This window comes from Mauremys reevesii, linkage group 6 (assembly GCF_016161935.1).
Source record: "Mauremys reevesii isolate NIE-2019 linkage group 6, ASM1616193v1, whole genome shotgun sequence".
In the NCBI taxonomy this organism is placed as follows: domain Eukaryota; kingdom Metazoa; phylum Chordata; order Testudines; family Geoemydidae; genus Mauremys; species Mauremys reevesii.
In genome coordinates, this window is record NC_052628.1 from 105,500,635 (window position 1) to 105,520,710 (window position 20,076).

At 38.6% G+C, this 20,076-nt stretch overlaps 1 protein-coding gene across 3 annotated transcripts in view; it reads left to right on the top strand.

The window, feature by feature from the left end:
- PTPRD (protein tyrosine phosphatase receptor type D) overlaps positions 1-20,076 on the top strand; it is a 1,010,945-nt gene that overhangs the window by 836,022 nt on the left and 154,847 nt on the right. For all 3 annotated transcript variants that reach the window (XM_039543118.1, XM_039543120.1, XM_039543119.1), the window contains 4 exons: positions 1,191-1,772; positions 14,058-14,191; positions 15,633-15,777; positions 19,264-19,569. In XM_039543118.1, coding sequence (XP_039399052.1) covers positions 1,191-1,772; positions 14,058-14,191; positions 15,633-15,777; positions 19,264-19,569 — 1,167 coding nt within the window. The remainder of the gene's footprint in view (positions 1-1,190; positions 1,773-14,057; positions 14,192-15,632; positions 15,778-19,263; positions 19,570-20,076) is intronic.

Consider the following 20,076-nt stretch of genomic DNA (forward strand, 5'->3'; position numbering starts at 1 on the left):
AAACGGGGCAGGGTGACAACTCCCCCTTGCCCAAATGGGCCATCACCAAGACACATTATCTCCTGATGACTAATTTCTACTCTTAGTCCATAAAGCATCTTTTCAATATTAATACATTATTCCTTAAATATTACCTGTCTGTACATCTCACAATGATCAAGAATCTTCACAAGTTACAAGCTTTCTGTAGATACCTTATAAGTTACTCATTATGGCCAAATGTCCTTAAGACATGTTTGGTGTGTGAGTTTGTCTGGTTTTAAGTGAGAGTTGTTTGCAAAGAACAAGGGGCCCTTTGCCAAGGGGTTCCATGCTGATGTTGACGTTCCACGCAGAGCAAGGAGGAAGCAAGAATTGTGACTGGAAGGCCCCCTGGGGTGGTGCAGTTCAAGGATGTGCCTAAACTCACTACACAGTACGTAAGATCCAGTACCGAAGACTGAGCATGCACCGTGAGGTGTTGATTCCCCTAACCTCGTACTGACTGCAGGCAGAGATCAGTTCAGTTCCTTACAGGATCAGCCCTTACCATATAGTTGCACTTCAAAACATGTTCTTGTTTGCAATGTTCTTTGAATATAGTCCACCTATCTGGCCTACTCCTGCATTACTAAAATTATAAACTACCGATTCAGGCAGCAAGTATATTAGTAGATAAGCAAACCTCTCTTTTCATTACTGTTTTTTGCTACCTTCATTCTAGCTAAATCAAGGGCCGTACATTTTTCAAAAGCAACAATGGTTAAAAAGTTGATTGCTGATTTTCAGAGTTATTGGTTGTCTGCAACTCCTGTTAAGTTCATTAGAAGCTGAAGGTATCCAGCACCTCTGAAAATCGAGCCTTAACAGTGCACGCTCTTTCTCTGCAAGGCTGTTCTTGTGCAGATGCTTAGTGGATCTATGGTAAAAATCATTATTGTGCCATGTATCAGAAGACCTTTTTTAATGTGGGATTTGAGATATTTCTGTGTTCGCTGTTAAGTTTCTGGAATAAATAACAGCACTAAACAACTGGATTTCCTGCAAAAGAGTTGAATTCTAAATAGGGGATGTAGCTCCTGCCCAAAGCAAGTACATTGCACCCCACTTAATGTCATGATTTGCTTTGTTTGATTTCGTATCACACTTTAAGAGTAGAGAAGGATTGGAATGTACTGTTTATTAACTTAATTTTATGGTATTATTTTTAGCCTTACCCAAACCTCCAGGAACTCCTGTGGTGACGGAAAGCACAGCAACAAGCATAACATTGACTTGGGATTCTGGGAACCCTGAGCCAGTCTCTTACTACATAATCCAACATAAACCTAAAAACTCTGAGGAACTGTATAAAGAAATTGATGGGGTGGCTACAACACGCTACAGTGTTGCAGGTCTAAGCCCATATTCAGAATATGAATTCAGGGTAGTTGCTGTAAATAATATTGGACGGGGCCCACCCAGTGAGCCAGTATCAACAAGGACCGCAGAACAAGCACCATCTAGTGCACCTCGTAGTGTACAGGCTCGTATGTTGAGCTCAACTACAATTTTGGTACAATGGGAAGAACCCGAGGAACCAAATGGCCAGATTCAAGGATACAGAGTTTATTACACCATGGACCCCACCCAACATGTCAACAGCTGGATGAAACACAATGTGGCTGACAGCCATATCACCACTATTGGAAATCTGGTACCACAGAAAACATATTCTGTGAAGGTTCTTGCTTTTACTTCTGTCGGGGATGGACCCCTGTCTACTGACATTCAAGTCATCACTCAGACAGGAGGTAAGGCTGCAATATGGTGGAATAAATTACATACATGTAGAAATTGGGCAGACAGTATTTGAGTGAGTGAATGTTGGGAAATAAATACTCCCAAGAGATGTCCAAAGTTTTCTTTTTATCTTCCAAAATGTTGCTCATTAAAAGGCATCATTCACAAAACATCTTTCTGCCATTCCACAGCCCTTGCAGTCATTAAAATGGAGGAAACTGTCTTTATCGTCAAATCTTCCATTCCCTTTTTCAGCAATGTATAAATCTCGAACAACTCTACCAAAGCAACAGTATTCTAAGTGAGGCTGTGGAAAAAGCTAAATGTTGTGGCCACTACTTGGCTGTGACAGTACCTTTGATGCTAAGTACCACACTATGTTTGTCCAGCAGTTATTAGCTGGCATTTTAGTGGTCTTGTCCTTGACTATTCTGTGGAGTTGATTTTAATTTAGATTGTATATGGGGCATCGTATGTTAGATCATTTTTGTTAACATTGATTTGGAAATGTAAAATACGTATATACTACACATACACACACATACGTATACACATACCTATACATATATCTGTGTGTGTTGAAAATGTTTAAAATCATATTAAAACAGTGTATATGCACAGAGAAGCACATCCACATACTTCTGATTTATAAACCTCCCTTCCCCACTCATCCAACGGGAAGCACCACAGCTCTAGGTAAAACAAGGTTACTGTTTCTTTGTTTTATATTTGCAGGTAGGTTTTGTTTGTGTACAGGAGTTAATTTTATTGTCAAATCACTAGCAAGCTCAGTGAATGCAAAGAATGTTTATGAAATCAAAAGCCACAAATGCTGGTTGTGCTAAACTGCAGACATTATTTTATTGTAGCTCTGTGGAATAAAAAGTCCCTATTGTTTACTGTCCTAGAACAAGATGTGTGAAATATGCCATAGTTCAGTGGTCACATAGAAATATAAAATGCTACTTGTAAGTCAGTTGAATTTTTTAGCACTAGCAAAGTTTCTTGTGGTAGAAGTTCAAGGTCCCTCAGCTTTTGAAAAACATGTCTCCAAAATATAACTCAAGGCACTGGATCAAACTCTGCCATTGTTTACCTGCATGCAAATCCATTGACTTCTGTGGAGTTACATGTGCGTAAATGGAGAACAGAATTTGATCCATTGTCTTGGAATTTCTGCAAGTACTGTGTACTGGGGAAATGTGTGTTCAGTTTTTTAAATTATTTAAAATTAGAAGTTTATTCATTAGCATTTCTAACATACCTGATGGCAATGTGATTGATATTTGTATGTATATTTAGATAGTGAATACTAATTCAGGCTTTTGACATATTTGTGACATTTTTCAGAGTTTTGTCTTTAGATTGCCATGTTGCTCTCCCCTTTCTAGTTCTTAGTGTGATAGATTGTATTAGCTGGAGACACAACAAGCGGTTCATCCATTTTGTTCAGTAAGGGCCTGGTTCTGCTCTGTTTGAGGTCAGTAGGAGTTTGTCATTAACCTCAATGGAGCAACTGTTTCCTGCTGTGGTCCAGTTGGAATGACCCAAGTTATGTTACTGAGCATAGTCACCTGAGGAGTTCTCCATGTATTTAAACATTTCTGGTATCCTTGTGTTGTTAAAACTGGATCACTTAACATGCCCTCTTGTGCTGTTTCTTCTTGCTGCTGTAACATGAAGAAGTCCTGATAATGCTGATGCTATTGGAGTGATTCTCAATGCCAGCGTTTTCACTTTGGGAACTGACTTGACCTGACATTTTATTTTTACACTGTCTCATAAAAACAACAGTTTTGAGAGAGGAGAGGCTTTTTAAAGCACAAGCCTGATGGAAAATTCATGGAAGCATGTGAACATTTTCAATCAACAGGATAGGGGTATGGAAGTTTTACCTAATACAGAACTCCAGCAGGGGTGCTGGGGTATGGCAGCACCTCCTAATTTAAAATATTTTCCATCATACACAGGGTTTACAGTTTTTTTCAACGGCTGTACAAATTGTTCCAACGCCAGTGCTCTCCAGCTTAGAGCAGCATCAAACTTTAGGAAAGCTTTAAATCTGAACCTCGATCTGGATCCAAATTTAGTGAATGGTCCATCTTTGTAAAGAGATTAATGAAAACTTCAGATACATATCCTCCCTCCTCTAAAAACTGGAGTATTCAAATTAGGATCTGGATTTTGTGGCTTGAATCTCTCCCTCCCTCTCTCTCTCTCTCATGTGTATGTGTGTGTATATATAAAAATGTATGTGTATATAAAAATATACACACAGAGAGAGAATGCCATAAGAAGCAGGACCTGGAATGATGGTTGGGTTTGGGGTTGTTTTTTTGTTTGTTTTTCTCTGTATAGAACTTAAAAACACATGAATAATTATTTCAATTGTGTAAGCTATCACTTGATGGACCAAATCATGCTCCCATGGAAGTCAAAGACAAAACTCCAATTGACTTCACTGGGACCAGCATTTGTGTCTTAGAGTTTAATTGACAGCAGTGCAATTCAATATTATGCGAGCTTGGTTTCCTTCAAAGCCTTTTCCTATTATGTGCATTGTGATCATTGGGAGGCAGGAAAATGTTCTGAGGATTTTGAAAAAGAAACACATTTGCAAGGGTTTTATTTTCAGCACCAGCATAATAAATATTCAAGTTGAATATGACAAAATAATGCTAAAGAAACAGGCATCTTGATTTTTACTTCTCACTTTCTAGGTTATCTGAGTAGATCTGGTCAAAAATTTAATTGAAACTTTTTCATAAACAATTTTTTTTTCCAAAAGTGTCTGCTTCCATCGAAAACTTTACTTTTGTATAAAAAACCTGAACACCCTGAAAACACAAAGTTTTAGATTTGGAACCATAATCTAATTATTAATTTCAGCTCGGTTCTTATTAAAATATGTTCCCCTGAGCTGCCACGGTGCATCATAGGAGTAGTAGTTCGGGTACCTCATGCCCACAATCTTGTTTATGGGCTGTACTCTATGCCCAAACTATATCTCCCATGGTGCACCACAGCTATGGGACTTTTATGGTGCATCTCAGTGGTTCAGCAGGAGGGGAGATTATGGGCCTCATGTAAGAGTCCAACCAGGGATCCCAGCTCACTGGGGATAATGGCATGGCACATGTCATGCAAACTACAAATCCCAAGAGCCACTGCTGCAGCTCAATATCTAGGTTTAATATCTAACTAATCCAAAATAAAACAATTCAATTAAGATGTTGGTCACAAATTGTTGGTTTTTCTTTCTTTCTTCTTTCTTCATCAAAAAGATGATTTTTCCATGGCATGTAGTAGAACTCTCCCAAGTTGCCTTTATTGTGGGCTGTGGTTCAGTTTCACATAAGTGGGGTGGGGGTAAAATATTGTAGCTCTCTAACTGAGTGTCTATCATGTCACTTACCATTCAAAGCAGTGGTTCAAATATATATCTTAAGGAGTGACTTGTCCAGAAAAGGGGATTTCTGACTTCTAGGATGGAATGTCAATCTACGTTTCATTCTTTTTTGTCTGAGGATAACTATTTTTTCTAAACTGTGAGCAGTTGAAAGTGTTGTCTTTGTTGTATAATAAGCTGCAAATTGTTTAAAAGAGTAGCTTAAATCTGTGTTCTCTGGTATTGTTTTCCTTGCATTTCTTTAACTACAGCAAATCCAGACAGATGACATCCTGATTTCTTATGGTTTACAGTTGTTATGTTCTTTCACCATAAATCTTGGAAAAGCCTCTTGATCTTACATTATGAAGTTGTCAGCAGCAACTCCATAGTTAAGGTTGCATTTAGTTTTCAAAGTTGGGGTTTCAGTCTGTTTGTCATTGATTAAAGCGAATTTTGCCATAATCAAATTTAACACACCCTGCTGTTAGAGAGCAGTTGTATATTTGTAGAAAGTTACATATAAACACTTTGGAAGAGTTTGACGGAGTTTTTAAATAATTCCCTTTTGAAGAATAAGGACTGGTATCTAACATGCTTTTATATCCCTGTAACTTACAATTGCCTTGTTTTTAACAATTGTACATTTAACATGCAGAGGTTAATATAAAAAATAAAACAAAAAATAATTATTATTATTCATCACTATTATGATATTTATGCCATCGAAACAAATGGATAACATTTTCACCATGAATAGCCAACATTTTAAAAAAATGTAGCTATTAAAAGCCAACATAGAAAATGGTAGAAAGACCCTGATCCTGCATTGTTAACATCAGTGGGAGCTTTGCCCCTGACGTCAATTACTGGAGGATCAAGCCATGTATGTTCCCTAATGATTTTACTCCTGCAAATGCTGGACTTCAGCATGGACAAATTCATACATACTGGATTGTGATGTTCTCTCCTAACTTATGTTGCCCCACCTGTAAACTATGTCTCTGGTGCGTGGTCCCCATTCACAGCTAATTCACTACAGAACTCACTAGTTACATTTCCCCTGAAACACAACCCTCACTTTTCTGATTTTCTCAAACCAACTCCTCGTCCACATGCCAGAGCAGACTCCAGGTGCATCCTTCATCTTGCACACCTCATAAAAACAATCTTCCGGCTGGGTCTCTGGGCCAGGGATGTTCCTAAGCTCTGCAGAGAGGGGGAAGTTACTGAGGAGGAACAAAGAATTTTGCTTTTATTAGCTTCCCAGACCAGGAAGAACCACTATGTAAGGACTGGGAGCATTGCAGGGAGAACCAGACACTCCACAGGACAGGGAATTCCAGGAAACATAGATAACTCTGGGAAACTCCTAGATTTAACAAAAAAAAATTACTATATAAAACACATTGTTAACTTTAAGCTAAGGATGTTACTTAACATGAAAGTTAAAGTGTACGTACAGTCACCACAGAACATTATAGTTAAGAAAGAATTTGAATGCATGGAAAGGAACAATTATAGAAAGAGCAAATATCTGACTATCTTTAAAATAAATGTAAAAGGGAAAATATTATATTACACGTTATATTACACGTTCAAACCTTATTGTAAAGCTAATGAGTTGGATGTGTTTTGGGGATTTTTTGGTTCTGTTTCTAATAGAAGCGTTGAAATGCAGAGAAAAACATGCAATTTTTAAACAAATTATTCTTACAATTCTATACTATAGCTTGGTAGTAGACTCTGAGGCTGTCAGTCTGACACCTTTCATGAACATCAAACACATGCAAAAATGTAATAGTAATAAAGTGTCCTGTTAAAATTAGTTTCTTGCCTAATCATCAGCAGTAATTTGACTCCAGTTCAGTCAGTCATTTTGGCATCATCACTTCCCTCCTTCCTCTGTGTATGCCCCCATGTTAAAAAAGTCTGTAAATGAAAATGAAGTCTAAAACCAATGCATTTTGCTCACCTAGGGCCCTATAATTCTGTGGAGTGTCAGACATGGAGGAAGTAGAAAGCAGTGCTAAATGCCCCGGAAATGCCAAACGAGAGAAAGCGATAGTCCTGCAGCAGCCTGTCTGGGAGCTCATGGAAGCCTGTCTATGTCATGGCTGTTCACTTGGATCTCCACAAGGCTTGGGACAGGGAAAAGGGCGAGGGGTAGGTGCAGTGCAGAATAGCGCCAGAGAAAGTGGCTATCTTTCCTAAAATTGACAATGGAATTGCTGAGTAATATATAATGCTGATGAGGGAGCCATGCTGCCTTGTGGGAAAGAGGACCTAATGCAGAAGACCTCCATTCAGATAACCCCAGCTTTCTTTACATAGCTCAATATCTGCAGGAATAACCCTGCTGATATCAAGGTATCTCTAGGTGAAGAAGGCCACAGCCTCAGACCCCTGCAGTCAGATACTACAGTGATGGGAGCAGTGTAATACTCTTTCCTACACACAAGGCAGCAATCCAAGAAATTCTCTGAGCAGAAACTCCTGTATTTCCTGCCCTTTATACGAGTTTTTGCATGCCAGCCACAATATTATCGCTTCTTCTGTTCCATTTTCCAGCTTCCTTCTCCTGTTCTGTCCCTCCACTTCCCTTTCTCAATGTTTCCTCTCCTCCTTTTAATCTACTCTTTTTTCCCCTTCTGCTTTTCTTTGGTTTGTTCTTCTAGGCTGTTTTTGTTTGTTTGTTTGTTTTATTTTAAACTGAAAATGTGTACTTTTGTTTTACAAGCCATGGCAGCATTCTCTTCTTGTTTTCTTCACTCTCTTCTTGTGTTATCTCTGTCCTCCCATTCCTTTTATGTTATTTTTCTAGCCTCCTGTTCAATTCATGCTTTGCATGCGTGGTTTATTTGCATCTCCACTTCCTTCCTTGATATTCTCTTCCCTTTCTCTCCTCCTTTCTGCCTGAATAACTGAGTTAAGTGACCCACTGAGCAGGTATGTGTTTAAAAAAAAAAGTGACCTCAAAAAATATACCTGCCCTGAGACACTGAATTAATAGGGGTTTTGAGCCCTGTAATGTAAAATACTGTAAAGAATGCTGGAAATGTGAAGCACACATTACTGTGGACCTTTAACTTGAGTACGGGAGAGGGCAGTGTGAAGTACCTATAAGATAACTTCACTGCATCAATAGAATTAAACTGACCATATACCATAAACACTTCCAGGAATCGCTCTCCTGTTTTTTTCTATCATTTAGACTATTTTCCTACAAGTAAATGTTTAATATATTTTTGAGTTTGTACCATCGTATTTGTATTGCACTTTAGCATTGTTAGTTGTTCATTAACTTCTACAGCAGTTAATTTATAGGTTTTGAGATTTTTGACAAAATGTACTGCACATTTACACTTTTTAATTAATTATTCTTCAATATTATCACTCTAGGTTTAAAACTGTAGAATTCTAAGGAGTCAGAAACCTCCAGCCTTATTTACATAAGTTACTTCTGTGTTGTGAGAGTTGACACAGACACAGGATTAATAAACTATCTCAGTTTACTTTTAATTACCTTGTGTACTGTGCAGAGAGACTGTGGTATTTTAACAAAAATGAATATTAAGTGACAAAAAAAGAAAAAAAATGGGCTATTTATTCCTAAACTGTAAAGGCTTATTAGGAACAACTTTATGAGGTTCTCAGCAAACACAAAATCTTGGCCCTTTCCAACTCCACTCAGCTTGTAACTTCTCCTGTTAACTCCTCCATGCCCATTTTCAGACCTTCTGACTCCTAAGCTACTTCTTTAAGAATCACACTGCTTTCTATGTTTGCTTCTGGACATGTACAAAGGACCATGATAGGAACCATAATTTAGAGCGGGCTGGGCAAACTATGGCCCTCGAGCTTGCACTGGGGAGGTGGGTCTGGGGATTGCCCCTCTCCAGCGCTCCAGCTGGGGAGCAGGGTCCGGGGCTGTTTCACACGGCTCCCAGAAGCAGCAGCATGGCCCCCCTCTGACTCCTACACATAGGAGCAGCCAGGGGGCTCTGCTCTGCATGCTGCCCCTGCCCCAAGTGCTGCCCCCGCAGCTCCCATTGGCCAGGAACTGCAAGCCAATGGGTGCTGCAGGGGCAGTGCCTGAGGATGGCGCAGCGTTCAGAGCCACCTGGCCGCACCTCTGAGTAGGAGCTGGAGACGGGACATGCCGCTGCTTCCAGGAACCACTTGAGGTAAATGCCGCCTGGAGCCTGCACCCCTGAGCCTCTCCCCACACCCCAACCCCCTGCCCCAGCCCTGATCCCCCTCCCACCGTCTGAACCTCTCAATCTCAGCTCGGAGCACCCTCCTGCACCCCAAATCCCTCATCCCCAGAGCCCCCACCCACAGCCGGAGCCCTCATCCCCTGACCCTGCATCCTACTCCCCTGCCTCAGCCCAGAGCCCCCTCCCACATCCTGAACTCCTCATTTTTTGGCCCCACCCCAGAGCCCGCACCCCCAACCAGAGGCCTAACCCCCTCCCGCACCCTAGCCCGCCGTACAATTTCTATTCCCAGATGTGGCCCTCGGGCCAAAAAGTTTGCCCACCCCGATATAGAGGTTAGAGGATGGATCTGGAAATCAGTTAATTTTTAATTCTATAAACTACTTTGTCAATGATGCACTGTGTAATCTTGTGTAAGTTGCCTAACATCTCTGTGTCTATTTCCTCTATATAAAATGAGAATAAGAATATACATACTTCACAGTGAAGTTAAGAATCTTCATTAATGTTTGTAGGGCACTTTGAAATCATTGGATAAAAGATGCTATTGAAATGTTTTGTTCTCCAAAAATACCTGTGCTGTAAAAAATTCCCACTCTGTGCGATGATCATGCAATGTGACAAGTTGGATTTGGTTTAGCCTATACTTCTGTGTTGTAGAACACACCCCAGCAGCAAGAGCAAGGCAACCTGCACAGTTGCCACAGCCTGTAACTGCCTCTCTTTAGTTGCTTTTTCATCTGTGGCGTAGGTCAGAAGCTGCAGATATCTGCTTATGCAGCTTGGTTCCTGTTTGCATTGCTACTGCTGAGCACCATTTTTTCTGGGCTAAAGAAGTGCCACGTATGTGTTACAGTGAAATTCCTGAAATGAGTGAAAAAGTTAGTTTGTATTCTTTTAATTTGTACTCAACTTGGGCAGTGCTTATGCAACATCTTGAGGCTTTGAGTCATTCCTACAGCAGTATTGTACTGGTTTTGGTTTAGTATTTTGTTTGTTGTAGCTCCCTCTGTTTTGTTATGGAGTTATATAGAAGCCAACCCTTCCTGCTCCCTTCCCCCCATCCAAAACAATTCCAGACATTGCCTGAATACAAATTGAAAATATCTGCCACAAACTGGTGGAGTTAAGGTTCACTGCCTGAATGGCGTCCCATTACATTTTAAGTGAATCCCAGCTTTAAGATGGTAAACAAGGACTTCAAGGAGAAATCCTTGAGGAGAGCGATGTTGGAGATGAGTGTCTCACAATATATAATCACTGAGAACCAAGAAACCTTTCTCCATCCCATCCTAGGAGTGTTTTACTAGTTGGCATGGCTTCCTTGTTCTACAGTATTTACTTTTCCTAGCTTCATAGGAGACTACAAGGAAATTGTGCAGATTGAAGTGGAGAAAATTCAGGACCCGAGTGGATTACTTGATTTGTCCTGTGCAAAAACTGCTTGATTACTTTCTGCAGCTGTCAGTTAGATTATAGACAGCATCTCTTACGGAGTTGTTTTGGCCTTTCATGCGTTTGGAGAAGGGAAGTTAATCTGCGTGGTTCAAAAATAATATATATGGAGATATACCTATCTCACAGAACTGGAAGGGACCCTGAAAGGTCATTGAGTCAAGCCCCCTGCCTTCACTAGCAGAACCAAGTACTGATTTTTGCCCCAAATCCCTAAGTGACCCCCTCAAGGATTGAACTCACAACGCTGGGTTTAGCAGGCCAATGCTCAAACCACTGAGCTATCTCTCCCCCATGTTTCTTTTCAGATTTTGGAAGGGCTTATTTCTTCTAAAATCTTCCATTAGACAACCCTAATATCATGAGATAGCCATGCTGGTCTCAAAAAACTGATGAGATCTCCTTTTGAACCGCACCATAACTGTGAGGTGGAATTTCTAACATGGTTAATTTTATTTTTGTTGTGGCAGCAACTGCAGCTCCCATGGTAAGTGAGAGGGGGGAGGGGTAGCTCAGTGGTTTGAGCAAAAATCAGTACTTGGTCCTGCTAGTGAAGGCAGGAGGCTGGACTTGATGACCTTTCAAGGTCCCTTCCAGTTCTAGGAGATAGGTATATCTCCAATTATTATTATTATTTATCATAAGGCTTTAGGGACTCTAATCTATTTTACATAAAGTCCCACAAGGACAAGGTGATGTTACTGACTCTCCCTAGATTCCAGCCAAATGTGGCATTGGAATTACACTATAATTGCTCAGTTACTCTGCCAATATTCTTCCCAATATCCATGCTCATCCAAGTGAAGCACTTTTCCATAAGTCTGATAGTCCTGTGTCAGACATTTTTGTTTTGTAGAGCAGGCAAAGTCTCGATGAGTGTCCACCTGTGTGTTTCCTTCATTTGATACAATTACACATGGGACAAAGCCATGTCCAATGGCTTTCTGAACTCCATGGCTCATTATTATGCTTTGGCAGGCCAACAGTACAACTCCAAAGTCACTTTAAGCCAGATTTAGTAGGAGGCAAATTGCAACTATCACCAGCTTCCAGTTGGTTCCTATCCAAGAGAGTTGTAAGGCAGCCACATGGAGCTCTGTGCATACATTTATACTACAATATGACTTGGACTCAGCATCATGATAGTAATGCAGGTTAGACCTAGTGATATTACAGAACCTATTTCCAAGTCAGAATTTGTCCAAAACTCCCAGCACCTTGCTACAAATTTGTATTTCCCATTCAAATGGGTCTGTTGCTCCTTACGTACTTACAATGATTTGTCATTATTTGCTGTAATATCCACCAAGTGGTCATTTATTACACCAGGTATCTTTTCATATATAGTTACATCACTCTGACACATTACTTCAGTGTAGGAGAGAAGATTTTTTTCTCCTATCCCATCTTGTCTTTCTATTTTGTCCTGTTTATTTCAGAGGGGACTAATGGTAGGCAATTACAAGCTATTAAAAGTCTATACAGGCAAATTTACATCTCCCATTAGCTGTCAATCTACTTATTCAAAACTTAGAAGTCAAATCCTAGCTATCATATCCAACAGGTTATCATAAGTCCAAATGGCTTTCTGAACTCCATCTCACTGATGGGCTAGTTACTCCTTTTCTGTGGCTGTACAAAAGAAAAGTACTTTAATTGAGAATGAGTGTCTACTCTTAAAAATGATTATGCAAAAAATATTATCTGTGTTGTTATTATGACCTACCACAGCTGCTCTCTGTGTGTATTGAGAATAATAGCTAATTATTTGTCTGACCAAAGAAGTGTGTGTACTGCTTTTTATTCCTGCAAAGCCAGCACAACAATGGAAGAGTGAGCTTGGATTCTATTGTGATTCATGCATTCTCAATAGAAATCATAACCAAACATGTTCAAACTTGGGTGCCAAAGTTATTGCCTACATTCTAACTGAAAAGACAAATTCTGCCCTCATTTACACTTTACATAGTCTTCAGTGGAGATGCCCATGTGTAACTGAGGGTAGATTTTGGCCTGAATAAACCTTATGACAAATGACACATGAGCCAGATAATGCCTCCCCCCCCAAAAAAACCCTCATCTATCAGATTCAAAGTTGCATTTTGAGGGCTGGCAGTTAGAAAAATCATTTAATTATTAGAAAACTGAGATAAATTGATAAAGATGTTAATCGGCAAGAAAAGAAACATAGCGCCTCAGGATGCCATTTTTGAAGAGTAACGATATAGCAAAAGTGTGCAAGTTCCTTCTTAAAGACAAGGATACGCTTAATATCTTAATTGCTTGCTAGTTTAGCAAACTTGTTTTGCATTTGGAATTATCTGTAATGGTTTTAGCTGTTTTTGGAAGATTTTTTCCCCACCTTGTATATAACTTATCGGTACTTTATTTCATACATCATTTTTTTGCCACAGTTCACATAAGCAATTTCAGTTGTTATGATAGTCTTTAGTTCCAGTCCTAAATTTTTCCTGTAGTACTACTGTAAGCCTGTGGTTCTCAACCGGGGCACACATACCCCTGGGGTTATGCGGAGGTCTTCCAGGGGGCACATTAACTCATCTAGATATTTGCCTAGTTTTACAACAGGCTACATAAAAAGCACTAGTGAAGTCAGTACAAACTGAAATGTCGTGCAGACAATGACTTGTTTATTCTCTTCTATATACTATACACTGAAATGTAAATATAATATTTATATTCCAATTGATTTATTTTATAGTTATATGGTAAAAATGAGAAAGTCAGCAATTTTTCAGTAATAGTGTGCGGCAATACTTTTGTATTTTTATGTGTGATTTTGTAAGCAAGTAGTTTTGAAGTGAGGTGAAACTTGGGAGTAAGCAAGACAAATTAGACTTTTAAAGGGGGTACAGTAATCCGGAAAGGTTGAGAGTCACTGCTGTAAGCTCTTAAACAGGTGTCAATAGTCCACTTGTAGGATGACAGCATTTCTGTGTTTGTATATCGTTTCTTTGTGTACAGTTTCTGAGGAACTTTGAAATAATTTAGGATAAAATGTAAGTTGGTAATATCATTATACTACAGCATACTTTTTTTCGCTTTGTACCTATTTCTTAGTACAGCTGCATCAATTATCTGTTTAAGTTCAGAAATTAAAACAAAAGATAGTATTGTGCCAAGTATTACAATGATAATTGAAAATATTTGAATAATAAGTATTGAACAAGGGAAATAAATAGGTGGTAACACTGTATAACTTTTCACTTTAGTCCCAGGGCAACCGCTGAACTTCAAAGCAGAACCTGAATCTGAAACAAGCATATTACTTTCTTGGACCCCTCCCCGCTCTGACACCATTTCCAGCTATGAACTGGTTTACAAAGATGGGGACCAGGGTGAAGAGGTAAATGAAAATTTACTCACCTTTTGTATTTCTTTAATGGAATAAGACATGAAAGGCTGCAATGATTGAGAAGTATAAGCTTAGCTGCTTTCCTGGTATATGAGAATGTTGACATTATATGGTTTGTTCAACAGAGCAACCAGCTTGATGGCACATTCTGAGCACTGTTACCAGCAAGGCTCTGTGGCTACTGGCCAAGGGAAGCTTTACGGGTGTTCATGGAAAGGCAGGCATGGAGGTTGCTCCCAGTTCCAAAGGGATAAGGCTAGTTCAGGCTGTCCAACCCTTTACTGCCTCCAGGGCATGGAGTTCACAGACTTTGCCCAGCTCTTAGGAATGACCCATAGGAAGAAATCCCAGCCCCATTGCAGTCAATGGGGCCAGGATTTCACCCATAATGAGTAGTTGTTTCTGTTAGTCAATAAATGAGAATCTTTTAGAACATGGTAATTGGTATTTTTCAATGTGCTTCAGGAAGAAAATACATTTTTCTAATCATAAGATACTTTTTTTAGATGTTGTTTGCTCTTTATAAACAATTAGCATTTTAAATGTTTCTTTGGCTGCATTAAATCAATCTTTTTTAAAAAACAAGTCTCTTCTTATTTTTTATGTTCAATTTTATAAAGCTGATTTCCAATGCAAAGAACGAGAGTAGTGGTCTCGGGAGACAGCGGCAGAGTGCTAGATATGTCAGTGCCCTCCTGCGTCACTATCTTGTTGCTGTTTTGGGAATACAGCAAAAGCTGGTTACTGCTACTTCACTGAGTTTAGGTTTATAGAAGTTCTTCATGTGTACTGACGACATGTAAGCACATGCTCAGCAGCTAAAAAAGACTGCTAAGAGGAGAGTTCCCAGATCTATCTTTTAATTCCATATGAAATATATGCCCCTACCTAAACTTGTACTATGTCCTGATCATAGGTCCTTGATAATATTTATACCTTTAGAAGAATTTGCTGCTTAAGATTTTGAATGCAAATGTAACAATAGGCTAGCCTTAACTCCAAGATCACCCATCCCATAAAAGTCCAATTTCATTGGAGTGATAAGTACATGTAGATAAGTAGATGAGGCTCTAGTCATCTGTCAGTGTCTAAATATTCTTTTAAATTTTGAACATAATTATTTAATCCCTTTTAAACTGTCAAACAAAATTTCTCCCTAGCAGCTTGATGCATTGAACTGCTTATTTTAAAAATTCATTCTTCATTATTTATTTATTGTAGGTAATAGAGTCACTTTCCTTTCATTGTTTGGTTAAGATTACTTTGCTTAAAATGCTATGTTCACATTTTTTAAAGAAGTTTTAAACAAATTAATCCCATTGATGACATTGTTATCAGTGTCTCAGGAGGGCTTTTCTCCTTAGACAACATTCTGAATAAGTATCTTTGGATATTTATCAATACGTCCAGTTCTCTTATTGCTTATCTTTAGCAACGTGTTTCTATTGAGCCAACTACATCTTACCGCCTGCAAAGCCTGAAGCCAAACAGCTTGTACTACTTCCGTCTGGCTGCCCGCTCTCCACAAGGCCTGGGTGCTTCAACTGCAGAAATCTCAGCGAGAACCATGCAGTCAAGTAGGTGTCTCTCCTTGCTTGCTTTATTCTGCTTCTTGTATCTGCTGAGCAGACACAGCCAGATAAGCCAGTAAGACAGCAATAGAGAGCAAGAATCTCAGTAACACGACAGCAGGACAGTGCTTAAGATATATATTTATAATAGGCTTAGAAGACTTGTTTTTGAATTATTATTGGCTTTTGTATATCCTTAGGAGAAGAAGCAGAACATCTTCAGAATGTCTAAAGAGACAGTACTATGATGATATCAGTATAGCTTCTAGTGCACCACTAGCATACTAATGATCTTCCATGCAGGGCATGCCTCCTATATGGTCTGGAGCCTTAAAATTTCTGCCTAGTCATTTCCTGCTCCGCAGTGTAAATTCCATAAAATTTATTTCCTTTTATCCAGATATGCTCTTCCTGCAGAACGTGTACATTTGATGGTTCCAGGACTGTATGCACTAACAGGCATGCTGATAACTATGGTTATTCTTTCTAAGTTTTGCCTAATGGGTTTTTTTTACCAGTCTTTGGAAGGTGGGCACCTTAGTATTATAGGTCATTTTGATACACACAAGAAAACCACATTCTGTTGGCTGTTCATGTAAATGATGTGAGTAATTTATAGGGCTTATCTGAAATAATCTGATGGGAATTTATATAGGAATTTGAAAACATGTAAATTGAAGCTTAACTAAAGGGATCTTCAGGTAATGGAGAATTACTTCCCAAAGAGTTGATATAGTCAGCTAAAGTTTACTTTGTGTAATTCTTTCGCTTTACTGCTCCATTTTCAAACTTTATTCCATCATGTGTTTAAATTTTCTATAGGCTGATTGGTTCATTACTTTTAGTGAAGTAAGGTTATTTAAATGAATACTGCAAAGCCTCATCAAAATTCTGGTTTACATCAGTCAGCTCGAGCTATTGTATTTATACTGTCATGCTTTGCTAGTATTTGATGAGATATTAGTAACAATTAAGGTACCTGAAGAACTGTTGCTTTAGAGTTTGAGTTTTATGAGTAATGTGAACTTCCTGAGGCATGTCTGTGGCATTTTAAATAAACACAAAGGGCCCAATTATGCTGTCATTTGTGCAGCCCTTATCTAAGAATCAAGTATAATGTCATGGGGCACTGTCATTTTAATTATGCAAAATCAGTATTTTGATATAGAAGAAAATTATTTCCTTTCATGGAGACCATTTCAGTTACACGTGAGAGCATGAGCATCATAAAAGGTGGGTGGGAATTGATTTAAGTGTGGCTACAAGTTAAATATTTAAGGCCCAATCCTGTACTCTGTGCACAGTCAAAATTGCCATTGATTTCCATTTCCTAGGTATGTAAGAAAGAAGTAAATGGGACAGGGCCAGTAAGATGACATTACACTGTGTGTAGCCTTCTTTTTATTTTACATATTGAGATAATACGTGAAAAAGTGCAAAGGTTATATATATGAAAAGAAAGTACTCGGTAGTCAGACTTTTGCAAGAGATCCCATTGAAATCAATGGCAAACTTCCAATTTACGTCCGTGGTATATGATAAGACCTAATAGATTTGTTTACTAGATTGCACATGGTGTAAAAATCACCTTGCAAAGTAAAGGAGAAATTGCATTTTAAAAAACAATTACGCAAGATAGAATGGTTTGCATTTATTTTAATATAATGATTTAAAAAAATTAGGAGTCTGGTGGCACCTTAAAGACTAACAGATTTATTTGGGCATAAGCTTCTGTGAGTAAAAAAACCATTTTTTCGGATACATGGAAGAAGTGCATGCTTCTGCATGCATCTGAAGAAGTGGTTTTTTTAGCCACGAAAGATTATGCCCAGATAAATCTGTTAGTCTTTAAGGTGCCACCAGACTCCTCGTTTTTGTGGATAAAGACTAACACGGCTACCCCATGATACTTAAAGAAATAGAAATCTCTCATGGATACAGCCAAAATATTCTCCAGAGTTTTTTGTAACCTTCAGTCATAGCTTCAGAGAAAGCTGCTACAGGGATATCAGTCTGTCAGTATGATATCCTGAAGGAGTCTTTTCACTTCCTTTTATACTTCCTGGACATATTCATGCTCTGTAGCGTAATGACCAGTATATCCTGTGTACTTGATTTGTGCCTTGATCACTGACTTTTTTGTAAAGAAAAAAGCTAATCTACCCCTTCAACTCCTCCAGATGCTGGTACATTCTCACTTATTTTCCCCTGAGAAGGGTAAAATACCACACAGAGGAACATCCATTGATCCACATAGAAGATCTGTGAGGAACCAAAAGATACATGTGTAACTGCAGTAGGTCACAGCAGGGCCCTATAACTCTTCAGCTGCTTTAATTATCTTTGATGTGCCAAGTAGTACCAAAAATCCATTTGGTTTTCCTTTAAGGATATGGGGGAGAGACTAGATCACACACAATGGGCAAGCACTTTAGCTGTCTTCTTAATACAAGTTATATTTGATCTAAATGATGGATGCTCATGTGAAGTAAGATACAGTATAAATTCAGAGATTTGTATCTTTTTGCTTTGTTTTGCTAGGGAAGTCTTTTAGTAAGATTTAATAGCTATTTTGCTGACAAAATGCGCGGAGGTGGTAGTTTATTGAAATTACCAAAAAAATTGCTGGTAGGATTTAATTCTTCACTAGCAAAGGTGTCTCCAAGAGGAGTTAAAAAATATAACTGAGAGCAGATCTAGGGTAAGTACAAGGTACAGTCAGAATCAACAAGCCTGTCACTTTTTGTCCTGGTAGGTAAATCTTTGACTAAGATTTTCTTCATCTTCTATTGACTTTGCATGCTTTTACACTATGTTGGCTACAATAAATGTTTAAATAAATGCTTTCCATTTAAACATTATTTGTAGTTTACTTGATACAGGCAGACTCAGTTGTAAAAAGAAAAATGAAAATATAATCTTTTTGGGAGGGGGAGCGGGGGGACAGAAGGAAAGTTTCAAAGGGAATTTCTCAAGCAATTTCTAGCAATTATTGCAAGTTATGTGGAATATAGTAAAAGGGAAAAAAAACTATTCAATGAATGTAAGACTGACTGTACAGTAGAAGTTAAAATTTGGCAAGAAATACATACATAAAATAATCATTTAAAATATCCTAACTTGCACTAATTGCAGACATTACAAGGATAGATGAATAGACATATAAAAGCATCACATTTTGTTTTTATTTGAAGAAGAATTTTAATTGCAGGTACGTAATATTATTTTGAGGCTTCATTTTCATGTATTTCCCCCACATCCTTTTTCACCATTTAGTTGGTTTATACATTTTTAATTTCTTCACTTTAATAAGCCAAGGTGCATACGATTATCTGATGTTTTGCTTTTTAAGTTTCTATGGGGTTTGGTTTTTTTTGTTTGGTTGCCCTTTTTATTTATTTTCATTTTTTCTTTTGTTCATGTTTTTTTCTTTTTTTTCAACCACTCCTATCCTTTCACTCAAATCCTCCTCTAACCCACTACTGAAATTAGAGCCATCAGCTCCTCCTCAAGACATTAGTTGCACCAGCCCCAGCTCCACTAGCATTTTGGTAAGTTGGCAACCTCCACCGGTGGAAAAACAGAATGGCATTATCACAGAATATTCAATCAAGTACATTGGGATTGATGGGGAAGATGACAAGCCCCATGAAATTTTGGGAATTGCTTCGGACACTACTCAGTACCTTTTGGAACAGTTGGAAAAATGGACTGAATACCGGATCTCTGTGACTGCCCACACTGATGTCGGACCTGGCCCAGAGAGCTTATCAGTATTGATTCGGACAGATGAAGATGGTATGTTGCCTCCACTACATCCGTTTGCACCTCTATGACTCTCTCTCGATCTGCTGTCTTTGTATAGGCTAAGAGTATTCCTTTTTTGTCCCTGCTCCTCTTTTTCCCAAAATCACTGTTACTATCACCATGTGATTTTAATCAAAGGTCTTCCTTTGCTACATCAGTTTTGAATTTTTCTTTAAACGCAAAGTTTTGGTTTTTTTGAGCAAATTGAAACTGCTGCTCCTTCGAACCTACCCAGATTGCTCTTTCTCCCCCTCCTCATCTATTAAAAAAAAATCACAGATCTCACGGGGGGATCTTTCTGCATTTTTCTTGTTTTTTTTTTTTAACTCTTCTGTCTGATGAGCTTATGTCTTTTGATTTTTAAGAATGGCCTTCTTGTTCTTTGGTGCATTTAAAAAAATCTTTTGGAAAACTGATGCTCTACATTTTTTTATTTTAAATATCTAGGTTGTCAAATGTCTTCCATATCTGAATATAACAGAAGATGTCCCAATTATC